This window comes from Sus scrofa, chromosome 13 (genome assembly GCF_000003025.6).
Source record: "Sus scrofa isolate TJ Tabasco breed Duroc chromosome 13, Sscrofa11.1, whole genome shotgun sequence".
NCBI classification, from domain to species: Eukaryota; Metazoa; Chordata; class Mammalia; order Artiodactyla; family Suidae; genus Sus; species Sus scrofa.
The window spans coordinates 135,331,257-135,352,092 of NC_010455.5; the positions used below are offsets into that span (position 1 = coordinate 135,331,257).

A 20,836-nucleotide genomic window follows, 5' to 3' on the forward strand; every position below is an offset into this window, starting at 1 on the left:
TTGGGTGGGGGGCTTGGATGCTTCCTGGTTCCCTCTTATCTGATCTCATGCAAAGTGCTCCTGGCCCATCTTAGAGATTGGGCCTTGAGCCCACTTCCTGTGGGAAGGTGCCCTCTGTTGATGTCCCTGGAGCCCGGGTGGCCGTGCAGGGCAGAGGAGCGGTGGTTTCTGTACACAGAGCCTCAGCGACTGGCCAGGGTGGGGTGGGGGGAGGGGGGCTTAAGAGCAGCTGGGCCACCTCTGCTTTTGGCCAGTTCCCTCTCTTTCCAAGTCAGCCGCTTCCTAACGGTGTCACCTCCAGACTAGCATTAGCAACAGCAGAGCTGTCCAAGGTTGACCAGATGCACGGACACAGGCATCAGCCCCCTTAGGTTTATCACTAATGACCTGAGAATCAGCACAAGGAAACCCAGTTAGCTTCAGGGCTCAGGGCCGAGGCCCCGCACAGCCTCCTTTCTGCAGTCTCCAGTGAGTAGATTTGCATCCAAGGCTATCAGCGCTCCCCTTGAACGGATCCCCAAGCTCCTTGGGCCACAGCCCAGTCAGCTGGGTTCTGAGGGGTTACAGTGACATCTTCTGGCCATTGGTGCGGGAACACAGGGATAGTTAAGAGGCATGCTGTTTCTCAGACTTCTCAAATCTGGGGTCATAATGGGGTATAAATGGGCAAGAGAGGCATATAGGATGTGTTTTATAAATCTCTGCAATTCATAGCTGGACATCAGCAAGTATGTATTTTTTCTGTTGTACACACACACACACACACACACACACACACACACACACGACGCTTCTTAGTGTCTCCTAAAATGTCTTTACCAGACTCTCAAAGCGTCATGTAAAATTAAAGTAGGTGTCCTTTGCCTAGGGGTCTTGGCCTCCTTCCATCACCCAGGCATCCTGATGAATTCCAGCCCTCTGCCTGCAGGTCTCTTTCTCTGCCCAGCCTGCACATGCCTTGGGTGCCTGCCTCTGGAGCTTGCTGGCACACTTTGGGTTCTGCAAATGTCTGTTGAAGGAACAGATGGATGGTAGGGCAGGGAATGTGGTGGGCCAAGATTGGCAGGTCTTGATACAGTTTGTGGCAAGGGGTCAAAAGAGCCTCGAGGATACCACCACTCACTGATTTTATTTAAAAGCCCAGAAGGGTTGAATTTGCTCGAGTTCCTTATTACTGGGGAAGCCCACTTTGGGCATATATACTGGCTGTTGCCACGCTTACTTCATCACCAGCACTTCAAGGGTCAGAGGCCCTCCAGGGCATGGAGATGAGGAGCTGGGTCCTAAGGCACACAGGAGCGCCTATGGTAAGCTTTCCTTCCAAGAGCCCCAAGAGCAGTGCCAGCCCCACAGTAGCGCTCAGTCCTTGACGAATGACTGAGTGAGCTCATCTGAAGTAAGGAAACGTCATTACACCAGGGAGCCAGACCACTTTTGAAGTGACATGAAAACAGCCCAGCCCATCAGCTTGTGGGCAGGACAACAGATGGACCTCACATCTGGCGGGATGACAGCCACGGGGTGGAAAAGCTCCCACCCAGCAGATGAGGTTTGGGTGGACAGATTCGAGGTAAAAACATTTCCAGGAAGAAGAGTTCAGAATAGAACGACTGGGTGACATCAGCCTGCCTCAGGGCCGAGATGGGTGGGGAGGAGCCGCCACTGGGAAGCTGGCAGTCCCTGCACAGCTGTCCTGCAGGCAGAGCTGTGGGTCACCCAGGGGCAGCCTCCCCGCTCCCACGACCTAGCCATAGCACAAGGATGGCCAGGGCATGTGGCTTTCCACGCCAGGGAGGGAGGCGGGCTCCACTTGTTCCCTAGAGAAGGCCCCCCTTGAGTCATGCCAGCTCAGAGAACTCAGAGGACACAAAGGTATCAAAGATTTGGGAGATGGGCCATGTTCCTCCTTCCCCAATATGGGATATGAATCTGCTCTACCTCGGTGCAGAAAAGATTTGAAGTGCCTAATGAAAATTCATTGTAAATAAAATAAGATTTAATATAAAGGGAAATCAGCTTGAAGGAGACATACAGTGACTACTTTGTTGAGGCTAGCAGGAAAGTGAGCCTGCAGAAAGAAAATAAAAGGGGGGAGGGGAGAAGGAAAGAAAGAAGAAAGATAGATGGAGAAAGGAAGGAAGGAAGGGAGTTCCCATTGTGGCTCAGTGGGTTACAAACCTGACTGGTATTCATGAGGATGTGGGTTCGATCCCTGGCCTCACTCAGTGGGTTAAGGATCCAGCATTGCTGAGAGCTGTGGTGTAGGTCACAGATGAGGCTCAGATCCCCTGTTGCTGTGGCTGAGGCATAGGCCAGCGCCTGCAGCTCTGATTTGACCCCTAGCCTGGGAACTTCCATGTGCTGTGGATGTGGCCCTAAAAAGCCAAAAACAGAAGGAAGGAAAGGAGGGAGGGAGAAAGAAAGAGCAGGAAGAGCAGTGTTAAGCACATCTATGTAGTTAACGTTATCCTGCACCGATCCTTAAAGGAGGATGCAAGAGGGCTGTGAGAGGTCCCCCTTGTCCCAGTCTGCACATGCAGCCCCTGAGCCCGAGTGCTGCTGAAATGCACTTCTCGCCATCAACATGTGTCCAGGGGATCGCTGCTCTAGTCCATGTACCTTCTCTTTCCCGTGATCTTGTATGCAGCATATATCATACATTAAACATGAATCAAATTTCTGTCATTCCTTGCAGTAATGAATTTGAATGAGGCTATTTTTTATTGTCTGCTTTCATCCAAGCATGCTTTACAGCTCATTCTGTGATCTGTGTTCGGTCAGTTTATTGTAGTGTGGAAAATGTTCCGTGATCAGATAAATTCAGGAACTGCTGATCCAGGGAAATGGCTGGCCCACGGGCCTTCAGTGAAGCAGTGGTCCATGAGCCGCACTGCCAGAGGGTTCAAAGCCATGGTCTTGGGTGGCGTGCCACTTAGGGCTCATCTAGGAATGTCCACAATCGCCTGCACAGACCACCGGGTGAGCATTCTCCTACGGAAGCCAAGGCCCCCACCAGGTGGCTCTGAAGGCATCACAGCTCTCATTTCCTCACGGAAGGGGACTGAGGGTGCCAACAGCAGGTTAACCATTTGACTTTCTTAAAGAATATGAAGCATTTGTCTTTGTGTTTATGGAAGGATGTTCCACGGGGCCACAGAGAACGGCTAAAAAGAATCTCATTGGCTGGATGATAATTACAGCTACGCACATTCAGTTAATGGTTACTATGTGCCAGGGGCTGTGCTGAGTCATTTGCGTGCCTTGTGTTACTTAATCCCTTTCTCGAAACTATAAAACAGGTATTATTGTTCTCAGTATTACTATTATCCTTTGTTTTCTTGGTGGGAAACTGAGAGCCACAGAGGGTAAGAAATGTTTTGGATAAAATTAATATTAAAGCTGGCAACAGAATCTAGACCAGATAATAGATCATTCTAAAGCTAATTGCAGCCTTCTGGTTAGAATGTTCTTGTGGATCTTGGGGTGGCTGGGGTTTAAGTGTCACTTTGGGCCAGGAGAGGTCAGTAGACACATTCATGGATTTTCCTTTTCTCTTCCAGCATGTGAAGATGGATATAGGCTTGAAAATGAAACCTGTACGAGGTAGGCTCTGTGTTCTTCTGATCCATTTGTTCCAAACCTTATTTAGAAGTTACTCAGGTTATTTCTTTTGCTGTTTGAAACTAATGCTTCTTCTTTGTCCACTTGCAGTTGCCCATTCGGCCTTGGTGGTCTCAACTGTGGAAACCGTGAGTATGCAGGAGTGAGAGAAGCCCTTTCCGGAGGAGCCTGACCCCCTCTGAGGCTTGATCAATAAACTAGGCATGAGGTGTTCAGCCGTGGGGGAGGGACCCCACCCCAGGAGAATAGAAGGGGCTTCTGAGTGCTTCCTGAAGGGACAGGATGGGAGATTTGGGGCAGACTCTTGGGCAGGCATGGAGGAAGAAGGAGTCCAGGTAGAAGAAACACTCTAAACAAAGGTCTTGGGGCAGCCTGGGCCCCTGGATTTCTGGACAGTGTGTCAGTGGGTGTGGCTGAGGATAGAAAGAGAAGAAGGTGATTTCACTTTTTTTTTTTTGTTTTTTTGCTATTTTTGGTTTTTTTAGGGCCGCACCTGTGGCATATGGAGGTTCCCAGGCTAGGGGTCCAATCAGTGCTGTAGCCGCTGGCCTACACCACGGCCACAGCAACGCAGGATCCAAGCCATGTCTGCAACCTACACCACAGCTTACGGCAATGCCGGATCCTTAACCCCTGAGCAAGGCCAGGGATCAAACCTGCAACCTCATGGTTCCTAGTCGGATTCATTTCTGCTGCGCCACGACGGGAACTCCTCATTTTTTTATTTGATATTTGTCCTTGCTTTCTCTCACTTTGCTCATTCTACCAAAAGAGCAGTATTTCTAGTCACTTCAAGGAATCTGATTCATCTATGTTGTTTCTTGAGGATACATTCATTTTCTATATTATTATTTCCTCTCTCTAAGTTCAGTGGATATCATTTCCAGGTTTTTTTAAATTATTTTTATTTTTTCCATTGTGGTTGGCTTACAGTGTTCTGTCAGTTTTCTACTGTACAGCAGAGTCACCCTGTCACACATATAAATACAATCAAATATAAAAATGAAATCACCAAATATAAAAATAGTATGATTGAAACACTTTTCCAATAATTTAAAAGTCTAGAAGAAATGAAAAAATTTCGACAAATGTATCTTTTTAAACAGAAAACTATTATTTCTGCAATCTAAATTCTCAATACTAATTTAAAAAAATAAACCTATAATTAAAAGCCTTCCCCCCAAAGAATCTCCAAAAAAAAAAAAAAAGGTAGAGAGTCGGGGGTTAGGTTGGCAGAGTATTTGGGCACCAGACTGTTGAAGATTTTGGTGGAGGCTGAGCGTTTAGACTCTAATCAATAGCCACTGTGGAACTAGCAAAAGTCTTAGAGCAAGAAAGCAGTTTAATCAGGACAATCAGGTCGGGTTGCAGTGAGGAGGACAGAGGAGAACACGGGCCCCTTTAGACCAGCAGCATCAGGACGGTCCCCTGCTCCCAATAGACATCTGCCCTCCTGCAGGGCTCAGGGTCGAGGAGTGATAACTGCTCGTGGCACATATCCCACTCAGTTCAGTTCTTTGAGGAAAGAAGTTGGTATTCATTTCAGACCACGTTCACGGGCATTTTCTTATCTTGAGACCTGAGAAACTGAAGTCACCCTCAGATTTACTGAGAGAAATTCTGGGACATAGGATGTAACAGGAATAGGAACCGTCAGTGCTTTACGTTAGGATGGCTTTGTCCTTCACCTGTAGGCGAATGTGCCGACAGTCCATGTTCTGAGTCTGCTAGTCCACAAGTAGACACGACTTTATTGAACAAGAGAGGCTTCTCTCACCCCAGCACTCAGAAATTCCAAGGGTTTTAGCAGCGCTCGTGCTGGGAACTGGGGGTGAGGATAGATGGAGATTTCACGTGATGGCACAAGGTCACACACGGGTGTACTTGGTTTAATAAGGGCATGAGTGAGACGAGGTGAGAGTGTGGAGATGTGGCCACTCCAGGGGTGAGCCAGGGAGCAGGAGGTGAGAGAGCCCACCCGTCAGTCCTCCACACATAGAATGAAACAGAGGAGTTTCTGTCATGGCTCAGTGGTTAATGAATCCACCTAGGAACCATGAGGTTGCGGGTTCGATCCCTGGCCTCGCTCAGTGGGTTAAGGATCTGGCGTTGCCCTGAGCTGTGGTGTATGTAGGTCACAGACGCGGCTCAGATCCCGTGTTGCTGTGGCTCTGGCATAGGCCGGTGGCTACAGCTCCGATTAGACCCCTAGCCTGGGAACCTCCATATGCCACGGGCACGACCCTAGAAAAGGTAAAAAGACCAAAAAAAAAAAAAAAAAAAAGTATGAAGCAGAACCTCATACCTGCTGGTGGTCAAACAGCTCCCTAAACAGGTTTTGCTCTGTGAATGCTTCCTATTTCTCAGGGAGTGGAAGCGTGAAAGTGGATACAGGGAAAAGCCCTAGAAAGGGTTGAAGGAAAAGGGAATGCAGGGCATTCATTGTTCTAGGTGGCCGGTAGTGGTTTGTTTTTCAGAAATCATTAAATACGTGTATGTCTGGAGATAATCTACCTCTACATCCATTGCCATCCTGTGAGTTCCTGTGTCTCCCCAGGATGTGGGTGGGGTCTGGGAAATAGCAGGATTTCTCTCCCAACCCAAGTCTTTTTCCTCCCCTTTTATTGGCTCCATCATGATTGTGTCCAGCAGAGGGCAGACTCCTGCCTGGATGACTAGCTCCCCTGCCACCTTCCCTTGGTGACTGGTTAATCTCCGATGGTGTGAATATCACTTTACAACTTTGATGCTGTTTTAGTTTCAGGGTTGCAAAGCAATTAATAGTCACTGATAATAAATAGTGCCTGCCACTTGCCCCTGTATCTGCAGGCTCAGATCAGCTCTGGTGTGGGAATCAGGAGCACCTAACTTTCATCCCCATCTATGGTGATAACGCCTTGTGAAGTCTGTGACTTATCACGCAGTGTTTTGTGCCAAGTAGCAGACCTCTTATCACCCACCACTGTCACTTCTATTGTTGCCACCAAAGACAATAAATGCCTTCTTGGGGGTCTGGTTCAGGCTGGATCTTTCATAGGAAAGAAATGCTGCTCTCAGAGTTCCTGTTGTGGTGCAGGGGAAACAAATCTGACCAGGAACCATGAGGTTGCGGGTTCGATCCCTGGCCTTGCTCAGTGGGTCAAGGATCTGGCGTTGCCATGAGCTGTGGTGTAGGTCACAGACATGGCTCGGATCCTGTGTGGGTGTGGCTGTGGTGTGGGCCAGCAGCTACAGATCCAATTCGACCCATAGCCTGGGAACCTCCATATGCCACGGGTGCGGCCCTAAAAACCAAAAAAAAAAAAAAAAAAAAAGAAAGAAAGAAAAAGAAATGGTGCTCTCTGCAGACTTCTGGAGGCACACGCTGTGCTCAAGCCCCACAAGACAGGGAGCCCAGCTGTGTCCGCCACATACACAGGGTCCTGCCATTCCCCCACGCCTATATTCCTGGGACAGTCACCCAACTCTAAAATATTCTGGGTTTAGACATAACCTCAGACCTGCCTTTCTAAAAGTCCCTGTTAGCTTTCTAGTTGTGCCCAGATTTCACCTGTTGCTCCACAGAGAACATCCTTCACACTGGGGAGGCAGGACAAGCCCTCCCCTCCAGTCCTTTGGTCCCTGAGGTAGTCCCTGGGCTGCCATGTGCCATGGCAAGGCCACCCACACCTGGGCAGCTCAGGGCTACACCTGTCTTATCTTTGCTGTCCTTTTCATTTCCTTTCCATGCAAAATATGTTTACACTGCAGGTTCCAGCAACCCTGTCTTCTGATTCCACTTGTTGGGTGGCCCCAGAATTCTCTTACAGATTTATTGTCAGAATACTCCTCACTTCCCCTCGCCCCCAACCCTTTTCCAGGCCTGTGTATTTCCTCCTTCACTTGAATGTTTTAAAGGGTCTCCTCAGTTTTATTATATCTCTCATGACATCTTGGTTTGCTTCACCTTTTCTCTCTTTCTCTTTTTGTTGTTGTTTTGTTTTTTATGGCTGCACCCACAGCAGATAGAAGTTTCCAGGTTGAATCTGAGCCGCAGCTGCAAGCTATGCCGGATCCTTTAACCCACTGAGCTGGGCTGGGGATCACCGCTGTGTCTCTATAGTAACCCAAGCCACTGCAATCAGGTTCTTAACCTACTGTACCAAAGTGGGAACTCCTTTGTTTTTGGTTTTTGGTTTTATTTTTGTAATTTAATTCTTATTTTCTTTTTTAATGATTTTTATTTTTTCCATTGTAGTTGGATTTTCTATCAGAGTATAGTTGATTTATAATGTTGTGTTAGTTTCATGCATACAGCAAAGTGATTCAGTTATACATATACATATATCCATTCTTTTTCAGAGTCTTTTCCATTATAGGTTATTATAAGATATTCGGTATAGTTTCCTGTGCTGTATAGCAGGTCCTTGTTGATTATCAATTTTACATTTAGTGGTGTGTGTATGTTACTCCCAAGCTCCTAATTTATCGTTCCTTCCCCAACCCTTCCACTTTGGTAACCATAAGTTTGTTTTCAAAGTCTGTGAGTTTGCTTCTGTCTTGTAAATAAGTTCATTTGTTTCATTTTTAATTAGATTTCACATATAAGTGATTTCATATATTTGTCTTCCTCTTTTTTTTTTTTTTTTTTTTTTTTGTCTTTTTGCTTTTTCTAGGGCCACTCCTGCAACATATGGAGGTTTCCAGGCTAGGGGTCTAATCGGAGCTGTCGCTACCATCCTATACCACAGCCACAGTAATGCGGGATCCGAGCCTCGTCTGCAACCTACACCACAGCTTACGGCAATGCCAGATCCTCAACCCACTGAGCGAGGCCAGGGATCAAACCCACAATCCCTTGGTTCCTAGGCGGACTTGTTAACCACTGAGCCACGATGGGAACTCCTGTCTTTCTCTGTCTTACTTCACTTAATGTGGTAGTTTCTAGGTCCATCCATGTTGCTACAAATGGCATTATTTCGTTCTTTTTTGTGGATGAGTAATATTCCATTATATATTTGCCACATCTTCTTTATCCATCCTTCTGTCGATGGACATTTAGGTTTACTTCCATGTCTTGGCTATTCACAGCACTGCAGTGAATATTGGGGTGCATGTATCTTTTTGAGTTATGGTTTTTCCAGATATATACCCAGGAGTGGGATTGTGGGTCATATGGTAGTTTTATGTTGAGTTTTCTGAGGAACCTCTATACTGTTTTCCACAGTGGTTGCACTAACTTATATTCCCGCCAACGGTGTAGGAGGGTTCCATTTTTCTCCACACCCTCTCCAGCATTTATTGTTTGTAGACTTCTTGATGATGGCCATTCTGACCAGTGTGAGGGGACACCTCAGTGTTGTTCTGATTTGCATTTCTCTAATAATTAGTGATGTTGAACATCTTTTTATGGGCTTTTTGGCCATCCGTGTGTCTTCTTCGGAGTAATGTCTATTACTTTTTATCTCTCTGTAAAATAAATGAACTTTGTCTTTTTATAGTGTAAAACAACACATGCCCATTAGTTTTCCTTTTTTAAACCCCAATTAATTAGAAAATAGATATAAGTTAAGGGAGGAGGAAAACTAAAACAAACAGTCTCCTTACCCACAAAGCCTCACTGTTCATACCCTGGTGTACATCCTGTCTACTGAGTGTGGGCCATTGGACCACCAGCAGGGCCAGCACCAAAGAGCTTGTTAGAAATGCAGAATCTCCAGCTTCTTCACTCCAGACCTACCAAATTGGAATCTGAGTTTTAACCAGACCCTTAGATTCGGTTAATACGCAGATTTGTATGCATATCACCATTTACAAAGCAATATACAGGAGGTATATTTATGGGTCTTTTTAACAGAAATTGGAGCTCACAGAATACACTATTTTGTAACCTGCTTTTAAATCTAGTAAACTGTGCAGTGTTTTCTTTACAGAATTTTATCACTTTTGATAGTTCGGTGGAATTCTATTCTCTGAATATATTATATCCATCCCCCTCTTTTTATCAATTTAAAATCTTTTCTAAAAAAATGTTCTTTGAGGAGCTGCCAGTGTAGCACAGTGGGTTAAGATCTGGCTTTGTCTCTGCAGCAGCGTGGGTTTGATCCCCCGCCCAGTGCAGTGGGTTGAGTATCCAGTGTTGCCACAGCTGTGGCATAGGTCACAGCTACGGCTCAGATTCCATTCATGGCTGGGGAACTCCGTATGCTGCAGGTGTGGCCAAAAAAATTTTTCTTTGTTGAAATATAGTTGATTCACAGTGTTTATTAGCTTCAAGTGTACAGTAAAGTGATTCAGTTACACAGATCTATAAATATGTATATATTAACAGTCTCTTCCGTTAGAGGTTATTACAAGATATTGAGTGCAGTTCCCCCTACTATACAGTAGGTCCTTGTTGGTAATCTGATTTATATATAGTAGCATGTATATTTTAATCCCAGACTCCTGATTTATCCCTCTCCCTCCCTTTCTCCTTTGGATTACGTAAGTTTGTTTTCTACATCTTTGGAATATTTTTTATTTTTTTATTTTTTTGTCTTTTTGCCTTTTCTAGGGCCACTTCCATGGCACATGGAGATTCCCAGGCTAGGGGTCTAATCGGAGCTGTAGCCACCAGCTTATGCCACAGCCACAGCAACGAGGGATCCGAGCCGCGTCTGCGACCTACACCACAGCTCACGGCAACGCCGGATCCTTAACCCACTGAGCAAGGCCAGGGATCAAACCCAAAACCTCATGGTTCCTAGTTGGATTCGTTAACCGCTGTGCCATGATGAGAACTTCTGAAATCTTTTTTATATTCCCATCCTGAAAGCCCTTCTTCTGTTTGTGGTTGTCACTTCGTGATGATAGAACTCACATACCTTTCCTAGATTACCTTTTTTCTGGCCACAGACATTTTTATCCATGCCTCTTTCTTATCCTTTTGTAGGTCATCCTTTCCATTCAAATGTGACACGTTTCCCATGGAGACTCCTTCCCTGCCAGGCTTCCTGCACAGCCAGGGAGGATGTAGAATCTGTTTTCCCCACATCTGGGCCTCTTCCTCTTCTTCCACTAAAACCAACCATTCGACTTAAAGATCTTTCTGCATCATCTTTCCACCAAACGCACAATCTGGTAGCAGGTGTAGAAAGTGTCCTTTAGTGGTCTTCACCTGTTGCTACATTGAGCTTAAAATTCACCAGTAGAAATGCTGTGTTATGCGGGAGTCACTCATAACTTACTGCTTAAGGAGGGAGAAGAGACCATCAGTTACCCAGAAGTCAGCTGAGAGTCTCATACAGCTAAATGCAAACATCTCAGAGTCCCCACTGTGGCTCAGTGGATTAAGAACCCAGCATAGTGTCCATGAAAATGCAGGTTCAATCCCTGGCCTTGCCCAGTGGGTTAAGGATCTGGTGTTGCTGCAAGTCAAGGCATAGTTCGCAGATGCGGCTCGGATCTGGCATTTCCGTGCCTGTGACATAGGCTGGCAGCTGCAGCTGTTATTCAACCCCTAACCTGGAAACTTCCATATGCCACAGATGTGGCCACTAAGAAAAAAAAATAATAGTAAAATAATAATAATAATAAAATGTCAGACTGAAAGGAAAAATCCCAGGCACTGTATGTATATCATTATGTGGCTTCATAGTAAATCTAAAGTTGGTCCTTAGGTGCATGAGATCAGTTGCAGTTCATGACCTGATCTGATTGCAAGTAGGAGAAAAAAGATCTGTGGGTTATAGTATCCATAAGATTATTACAAGTTTCCATTGACACGGTTGCCAGAGATCATCAAACAGCTCTTTAAAATATATATGTGTATAAAACAAATTATATATGTACATATATACACATACAGTTTCTAGATTTAGAAGAGGTTGTGTGTGTGTGTATAAAAACCCATGAATAAAATATGGGGAAAAAGAGAAAAGCACAAAGAGAAAAGTACCAGTCGTCCTTGCCCAGGGCCCTAACATCCTGAACAGTTTGGTGAATTCCCTCCTAAGCCCTTTGTGCTCATGAGCACAGAGGTCTCCCAGCGTTCAGTCCCGTGTTCTTTTCTCTCCTGTGTAATGTAGGCCAATGCCACCCAAGGTCTGGTCTGCAGGCTGGCAGCCTCTCCATCCCCCAGAAGCTTATGGCAGATACAACCTCTAGGGCCCGGCCCAGACCTGCTGAATCAAATCTCTTGGAGTGAGAACCAGGCGTCTGAGTTTTAACAAGCCCTCTGGGTTGGAGTTCCCATCGTGGCTCAGTGGTTAACGAATCTGGCTAGGAACCATGAGGTTGCAGGTTCGATCCCTCTCCTTGCTCAGTGGGTTAAGGATCCGGCGTTGCCATGAGCTGTGGTGTAGGTTGCAGACTCGGCTTGGATCCCGAGTTGCTGTGGCTGTGGTGTAGGCCAGAGGCTACAGCTCCTATTAGACCCCTAGCCTGGGAACCTCCATATGCCACAGGAGCAGCTCTAGAAAAGGCAAAAAGACAAAACAAACAAACAAACAAAAAACAAGCCCTCTGGGTGATTCAGACACATAGGAAAGGTTTGAGCAGCACTAGTCTGTATCAGTGTTTTTGTTTCAAGAAGGGCACACTGTGCTCAGAGATGGAGGTGTCTCTGCCAATATTTCATTTAACACAGGTGGACCATGGGTATTATAATGTCACAAGGCAATTGCATACAGGATAATGTCTCTTAATAAGTCAATAAAGGGATAAGAGTCCAAACCAATGACAGATCACTCACACTGTTGTTCCAGACAAGGGGAGATGAAAGCAATAAAGTTCAGGTTTAATTAAGGTGTACCTTTCCACAAGTTGGTTCTCAGAAGAGAGAGTTTAGCTTGTCTCCAGCTCCAGCTCAAATGGCAAAGTCCTTGTTTCAGAGCACATTGCTCGGGGACCAAGACGCCCGTGGATGGGCAAGCTGATCTTCAGGGATAGCATGGCTTGGCTTCCTCCACTGCCAGCAAAAGTGTCACCTTTACCATGGGAGGACGTGGTATCCCAAGGTTTTCAGAGAGCTGTTTAGCTCAGCAAACAGTAGCCTTGCCCAAACCCAGCACTCTCCAAGAGTCCTCCCAAACCCTGAGTGTTTAGAATCTGAATGTCCCCTCACCCAGGTTGCTTCTTCTTAGGTTCTTATTGATAAGCCCCCAGCCACGCTGTTGAGTGCTGTTGGCAGCTACAGATGTGATGACAGCCTGACACACAATTTAACTTTTACATCAAAGCAATAACTTCATTTTTAGAAAACAACTTCATTTTTGTCCCAAACAGGGGAACCTAAAATCACATCAAACCACCTCAAAATGCGGGCTCTGTGAACTGAGACAAGATGGTACTGATGACACAGAAATGGAGAATGAGCACTTAGAATAGTTTACATTGACAGGGCCTGACACCCAAGGATAGAGTCCTGTAAAATAAATAGCTTTATTGTATTTAGAAAATATTGGTCCACAGAAAACTCCTCAAAAAAAGGAGAGAAGGGAATTCATGAGTGTTGGTGCCTGCGGGGGAAAGACAAGAGCAGCAAATGAGACTTTGTTTATTTAGAAAGAATATCCAGGAGTTCCCACTGTGGCACAGTGGGTTAAGAATCTGACTGCAGTGGCTTGGGTTGCTGTGGAGGTGGAGGGTTGATCCCCAGCCCAGCACAGTGGGTTAAAGGATACGGCATTGCCGCAGCTGGGGCTCAGAGTCATTCCCTAGCCCAGGAATTTCCGTATGCTGCAGGTGCAGTGATGAAATTTTTAAAAAGACTGTCCAAAAGCACAGGCAAAGAAAAACCAGTCCTTGACCATGGATAGTTTAGGAAGCACTGGCCGACATCCTGCCTTTGCTTCTTTTTAGACAAAGGTGCTTTTTTTAGAGTGGAAGCTGCCACAGCTGCAGCCCCTTGCCAGGATTGCTTTTATTTTATTTTATTTTATTTTATTTTATTTTATTTTATTTTATTTTATTTTTTTGTCTTTTTTGCTATTTCTTTGGGCCGCTCCCGCGGCATATGGAGGTTCCCAGGCTAGGGGTCTAATCGGAGCTGTAGCCACTGGCCTACGCCAGAGCCACAGCAACGAGGGATCCGAGCCGCGTCTGCAACCTACACCACAGTTCACGGCAACGCCGAATCTTTAACCCACTGAGCAAGGGCAGGGATCGAACCCGCAACCTCATGGTTCCTCGTCGGATTCGTTAACCACTGCGCCACGACGGGAACTCCCAGGATTGCTTTTAAAATAAGCGCCTTGGAGTTCCCGTCGTGGCTCAGTGGTAAACGAATCCGACGAGGAACCATGAGGTTGCGGGTTCGATCCCTGGCCTGGCTCAGTGGGTTAAGGATCCGGCATTGCCGTGAGCTGTGGTATAGGTTGCAGACGTGGCTCGGATCCCGCGTTGCTGTGGCTCTGGTGTAGGCCGGTGGCTACAGCTCCGATTCGATCCCTAGCCTGGGAACCTCCATATGCTGCAGGAGCAGCCCAAGAAATGGCAAAAAAGACCAAATAAATAAATAAATAAATAAGTGCCTGCGCACATGATCTACGGTGTCTCTGGGACACATGTTCAATCCCCATCCCAGCACGTTAAGGAGCCGGCATTTGTGGTATAGGTCACTCAGATCTGATCCCTGGCTTGGACACTCCTTATGTCTCAGGGTGGTGAAAACAGAATAAAATGAGCACTTGCCTGTATGCTGGAAATGAGAAAACATGAACTTGGTGTGGAGAGATGAGCAGGAACCAGCCTTGGATCTCCAGTTAGGAACAAAGGGAGTCACTGTAGGTTGTGGGGTGTTTTGTTGTTGTTGTTGTTTTTGTTTTGAAGTGGAAAATGGCATGATCGGCTTTGGTTTTTGACGTGAGTGGGCAAGACTGGGTGCAGGAAAACCAGTGGAGAAGTGATTACGCTTGTCCAGTCAGGAGTAGATGGTGGCTGCGGGTGGCGTTGGTGGAGATAAAGGGAAGTCGACAAATTCAAGAGGTTGGTCTTTTGTCCTCACTTTTTTAAAAAGGGAAGCTTGAATACGTGTGTCAGGAGGTGAGGGAGAGAATTAACTCATTCCCTGGTTTGGCTTTGTTTCCTGTACATCTTAATGCTGATGGTTTTTCATAGTAATCAGATTTCTGTGCTGTTTATTTCAAGAAGGGACATGCAAATGGTTGCATGACCTGGATTTGCTCTTTGCTCACAACCTCTGTGCACTATCCTTGATTTAACCTGAATACCTTGAGAGCACAGTTCCATCCTAACTTACCATAGAAAGCCTGGTTATTGCCACCCCCCTCTTTTTCATCCTGGACCTTACAACCTGAGAGCATGATTTTAATTATATTTTCACAGCAAGAAATTGACCATAATATTTAACAGAGTTTTTTTAAAATATGATTTTTCCAGAAATGCATAGGTATAAAACCAATTCATTTAAATTTTCACATTGTTTATTATATATGATATGTGCTTGCTCATATGACTGCTAATTTCTGGTAATTAAATTCAGTGTGTCTGTGTTGAGACTACCCAGTGCCAGAGTGGGTTATGCAGTGATTCCCAGACTCTGGGTAATAGTTCTTATAAAATTAGGGAATTTAGTTTAGGGTTGCCTCCTTTTTATTTTATCAAGTAAGAACCTGAAACCAAATTTTTGAAAATGTTATATCTGCTGTCACCATCAATTAAAAAAATTAGGAATTCCCACTGTGGTTAAGTGGGTTAATGATCCACTTGTCTCCGGAGGCACCAGTTTGATCCCCAGCCCAATGCAGTGGGTTCAGGATCCTGCGTTGCTGCAGAGTAGGTTGCAACTCTGGCTCAGATTCAATCACTGGCCCAGGAATTTCCATATGCCTCAGGGGCTGCCAAAGGAAAACAAACAAACAAACAAAAAACAGAAAAATTAAAAAAAAAAAAGTTAACACCAAAAGGTGGAAAGTAGTCAAGAAAATATTCTCTTTTTCCCCCAATTACTTTCTAAAACACAGTTTTACTGGAGGCATAATTTACAAATAGTAAAATGCCCCTATATTAAGTGAAGAACAAAAAGTAGGAAGAACCAAATCTTAGTATTAAAACAGGGGGGGAAAAGCCCCCTGTTAGTTTTTGAAAATGCCTGCATCTCTTTTATTTTTCTCTTCTGAGTGTGGCTTGGTGACAGGGTCCTCAGGTGGATCTGCAGGTGGCATTTGGGAGCTCTCATTCTAGGCGTGGCTGAGAAAGGAAAACTCATCTCAAAGTAGTGTTGGGGGGGTGAGGATCATTTTTCCTCTACCTTCTAGATTCTTGGCTGAGGACCTCACCCCCACCCCACTCCGCTGTAAAACCCAGAATAACAGGAGGAAAAAAAAACATTTTAATTGCATGCGTACACATGGGAAACCACAAAAATGTGAGACTCAAGGCAGCCAGATGACTGAAACTTATCCACCCACCCACCCCTCTGAGCCGAGAAAAGGGCTAGAGGTCTAGGGCTTCAAACGGGAAAAGATGGGTCACAGGGAAGTAAGAAGAGGAAATGGTGGGGAGACAAACGTTGCGTGCCAGGCAGGTGTGTCTCTTAGGTAAACACGTTATCTCTGGTATCAGCTCTCTTCCTGGTACGGGCTTCTTTCTAATACGTAAATTTCCCGTACAAAAGGGTAAGGAATACTCAGTTTTCAGAGCTTCTCCAGTGTCTGCAGTTTCTCAAAATATCAGCTCAAAATAATATATCTATCTAAGGGGCACATTTTGAGGTGGCTCATTCTGCTCCCCTTCAACTGAGAAAAGGCAGAGCTGACTCCAAGCAGCCCTTCCTGGGGGCCCAGCAAATAAAAAGGGGGTCACCAGCTGAGGCACCAGGGTAGCCACGGGGTAGGAAAGGGACCATTTGACTGTTTGTTTTAATTCCTTTATTCATTCATGACCTCTTAGCCATCCACTGTTTTCCTTTCTAAACCTGTTTAGCTTATCAGCTCATCACCGTGGTGATCGCCGCAGCGGGAGGTGGGCTTCTGCTCATTCTGGGCATCGCGCTGATTGTTACCTGCTGCCGGTGAGTACCAGGCATCCCCATTTTTTCCCTTTTCAAGAATGTCTGGGGTGGTTTACAGGATTAAACCGTAAGGTATGACTGAACCATGAAAAACCATGATAGGTAGTGCCATCAGGGAAAGAAAAGGACAGGAAATGGGATTTCTACTAAAAAAGAATACCCCAAACACAAGCCACAGAAGAAAAAAGAGACAGATTGCATTTTATCAAAATTGAAAACTTGTCTGCTTCAAAGCACACTCTCAAGAAAGTGAGAAAAGACAACCCACAGAAGGGGAGAAAGTACGAATTTATGAATCTAGGCTTATGACTCTAGACTGGACTCTAGAACATATAAAGAATTCTTATTCACAGTAATAAAAAAGTAACTCCATTTAAAAGTAGGTAAAAAACTTGAATAGACATTTCTCCAAAGAAGATAGGCAAATAGCCAGTAAACATATGAAAAGAGCTTCAACATCATTAGTCATCAGGGAAAGGCAATCACAATCCACATTGGAAACCATTTCACACCCACTAGAATGTTTATTAAAAATAAACAAAACCCAGAAAACAGCAAGTATTGGGGAGAATGTGGGAAAATGAGAACACTCGTCACGGCTGGTGGAAACGTGAACTGCTGTAGCCACTTTGAAAAAGGTCTGGCAGTTGCTCAGAAAGTTAAGCAGAATTACCATTTGACCCAGCACTTCCACCAGGAATGGCAAGCTATGTCCACAGAGAAACTTGTACAGAAGTGTTCATAGCAGCATTGTTTGTGATAGCCAAAAGGCGAAAAAGAACCCATTATCTGTCAACTGATGGATAGCTAGAGAAAATGTGATATATCCATGTGATGGAATGTTATTCACCCTAAAAAGGAATAAAATAATGAAACACACTATAAAACCTGCATGAACCTTAAAAATAGTATGCTATGTGAATTAAGCCAGTCACAAAAGACCACGTGTATGGTTCCGTTTATTTGAAATGACCAAACTAGACAAATGAAATAGAAAGTAGATTAGCGGTTGCCTAGGGCAGGGTGGGCGGGGGATGAACTGGAGAGTAATGGCTAAGCAATGTGAGATTTCTTTCTGGAATGATGCAATTGTTTGTTCTAAAACTGATTATGATGATGGTTGTGCAACTCTGTACTAAAAACCATTGCCTTGTGCCCCCCCCCCTTTTTTTTTTGGTCTTTTAAGGGCCACACCCATGGCATATGGAAGTTCCCAGGCTAGGGGTGAAATCAGCGGCTGGCCGCAGCCACAAACACAGCACTGCAGGATCCAAGCCACATCTGCAACCTACACCACAGCTCATGGCAACACCGTATCATCAACCCACTGAGTGAGGCCAGGGTTTGAACCTGCATCCTCATGGATACTGGTCAGCTTTGCTACCACTGAGCCACAATGGGAACTCCCTGCCTTGTGCACTTTAAATGAGAAAATTAAGAAACAAATGAAGATGGAAGAAGTTGCCTGAAGTATTTAGCAGTGGAGAGGTGACAGGCATGTGGATGAGCAGATGGTAGTGAACTTGGCTCTAGACATCTTGGACAGCAGTGGGACTGGATTTCTACTGGAAAAGCAAGGAAAAAGAAAATTGTTCCCTTCTCTATGCCTATTCAGATAAAGGAAAACTCAAACCTTTGATTAGATGATAATAAATGGCAGGAATTATCCTGACATAACAGATGGAGGGAACTACCAAAATAGCAAGGTGTCTTTTTAACCATGGACGTGAAGGACATTTGCAGTATCCTCTGTCCCCAGGAAAGCTGCAGAGAGCAAGGGGCAGGTTCATGGGCAGCCTCACGGTTCAGCCTGTACCTGTCATTTACAAAGTTGTAATCAAAGTATCAAAGATAAACCGAATGCATAGAAATACAGTTTGGGGTGTGAGATTAGGAGCTAGAGAGATAGACCTTGAATACTCCAGGGGATGTAAGCCTCATATCTGGTATTCTGTACCAGGTAGTGTGGTCATTTGGGAAAGGAGAGCCTGTGACTTTTGGCCCTTGGGAGGAAAATGTTGTGGGGAATCATTACGTCATTGTTTGAGACCAGATGCCCATCCCCCAGGGAGCAACACAATGGCAGGTCCGTTCTGAACTTGCGAGAAGGAACGATGCAAATTAAAAACAAATATAAAGAGGAGTTCCCATCATGGCTCAGTGGAAATGAATCTGACATCTGACTAGCATCCATGAGGACGCAGGTTCAATCCCTGGCCTTGCTCTGTGGGTTAAGGATCTGGCGTTGCCTTGAGCTGTGGTGTAGGTTGCAGACACAGCTTGGATCTGGCATTGCTGTGGCTATGGTGTAGGCCGGCAGCTACAGCTCAGATTGGACCCCTAGCCTGGGAACCTCCTCATGCTGCAGGTACGGCCCTAAAAAGACAAAAATAAATAAATGAAAAATTTTTTAAATCAAAACATTTTTTAAAGGAGAGAAAACAGTAATAGAAAAGAAAGAAGAAAGAAAGAAAAATGGCTAGGCCCCGTGTTGGGCATTTGGTTTTATGATCCTGAGTGATTTGGTGCCTTCCCTGGGAAATTTATTGACAGGAAAGTGAGGTGTGGAGGGGAAAATTCCAGATTATCTCACCCAGGGCATCTGTCATTTAAATGTCTCATCTAAGGCCCATCATGGAAGGTAAATAATGACCTCCAGCAGTTCCAGTTCGGCAACTCTCACCAGTAGTGAACTTGTCCTAGGGTTTCCCTGCCCTGCTGAAGTGAGAATCTGTGTGGGGATATACACGAGAGGGTGTTTCTGCAAACAACACATCCTGTCTTCACGGTTGATGAAGTAGCTTCATGCAGTAAAAGAGCACTGGCTGGCGAGTTGGGAGGCCTGATTCTAGTACTCACGTTACTGGTGGCAAACTGTGACCCCAGGACAAGTCCCATCCTCCAAAAAGTCAGAGTTGCTCCATCCCTGGAACTCCTCAAGTAGGTTGGGAACCACTGGACTGAAGAACCCTAAAGGCACTCCCAGCTCCAGCATCCAGCATCCTTTGAATATATAACCCTTGTCTCTGTCCATCCCCACCCCAGCACCGTCCTACCCCCGCCCGCCACCCCACCCCCCAGTAGTCATGGTGCAGTGACCTCTGTCCTGCAGAAGAATCTAAACCTGTTTACCCACTTCATTGTAGCTATCTTTGTCCTCTCTGCCCCTGATAACTTGGCCCTTTGGGTTGGAAGATTTTTTTGTAGCCTTTTTTTTTTTTTGCACCTAATTCCATTTTTATTTGTTCTTAGGCAAATACTAAACAATTATAATATTCCTCAGTGGGCAGCTACAGAAGAAATGTAGTGGCAACTACATTTTTTTTTCCTTGTAAAATTTTCCTAGGTGGTGCCTTCACAGAAATCATTTCTTCACAGAACTTATTTAACTTTTCAAATCTCTTTTTTTTAACCTTCCAGAAAGAATAAAAATGACATAAGCAAACTCATCTTCAAAAGTGGGGATTTCCAGATGTCGCCATATGCTGAGTACCCCAAGAACCCTCGGTCACAAGAATGGGGCCGAGAAGCTATTGAAATGCATGAGAATGGAAGTACCAAAAACCTCCTCCAGATGACTGACGTGTATTACTCGGTGTGTGTTCCCTCCTCTGCCCAAGGGCACCTCCAGCTCCAGTTTCCTCTGAGAGTTAAAGGGATTCTGTTTTGTTGTAGTAAAAGTATTCCAGCTAGCTGAGGGTTAAAGAGAAGGGTGGCGGACGCCTCTTAGCCACATAGTTTAATATTCAGTTTACTTTCTATTTGCCTGGTATTTATTAGTTTTGACATTGAGATATGAAGACCATTTCCACAGAACACACTATGTACTGTGTGACGTTGTGGCAATAGCCCTCATGTCACTGAACTTGGTTTTGAAGTTCCAGGGTTGGAAGCTAAAAGATAGATAAGGAATTTAATGATATTTAGCCTTTGGCCCTTTCATTTTTATCTCTTGTCTGCTGTGCTTTGTATCACGTGGTCGGGTGGTTGAAACTGAGGGACTGGGGAGAGGTATAAAGAGAACAGTTCACTGGCTTCCTCGAACAGCACCTGTCAGAGGTTCAGAAGATTCAGTAGGTCTTCAGTCCTCAGGAGGTATCTAAATCATTTGCTGTGTCCGGCCCTGGACGGCATTATTTGGGAAACCACCTTGAACCCTTGCTTCTTCCATCCCACACTGAATAACCCTGTCATAGTCCCATGCCTTAGCCATTTTTTTTT

General features: G+C 45.3%; 1 protein-coding gene across 1 annotated transcript in view; it reads left to right on the top strand.

Annotated features, from left to right (window-relative positions):
• The window catches only part of HEG1 (heart development protein with EGF like domains 1), a 90,108-nt gene that overhangs the window by 62,691 nt on the left and 6,581 nt on the right, over window positions 1-20,836 (top strand). Inside the window, exons 13-16 of the mRNA XM_021070219.1 lie at window positions 3,561-3,603; window positions 3,712-3,749; window positions 16,528-16,615; window positions 20,036-20,210. Of these exons, the coding sequence (XP_020925878.1) occupies window positions 3,561-3,603; window positions 3,712-3,749; window positions 16,528-16,615; window positions 20,036-20,210 (344 nt within the window). The remainder of the gene's footprint in view (window positions 1-3,560; window positions 3,604-3,711; window positions 3,750-16,527; window positions 16,616-20,035; window positions 20,211-20,836) is intronic.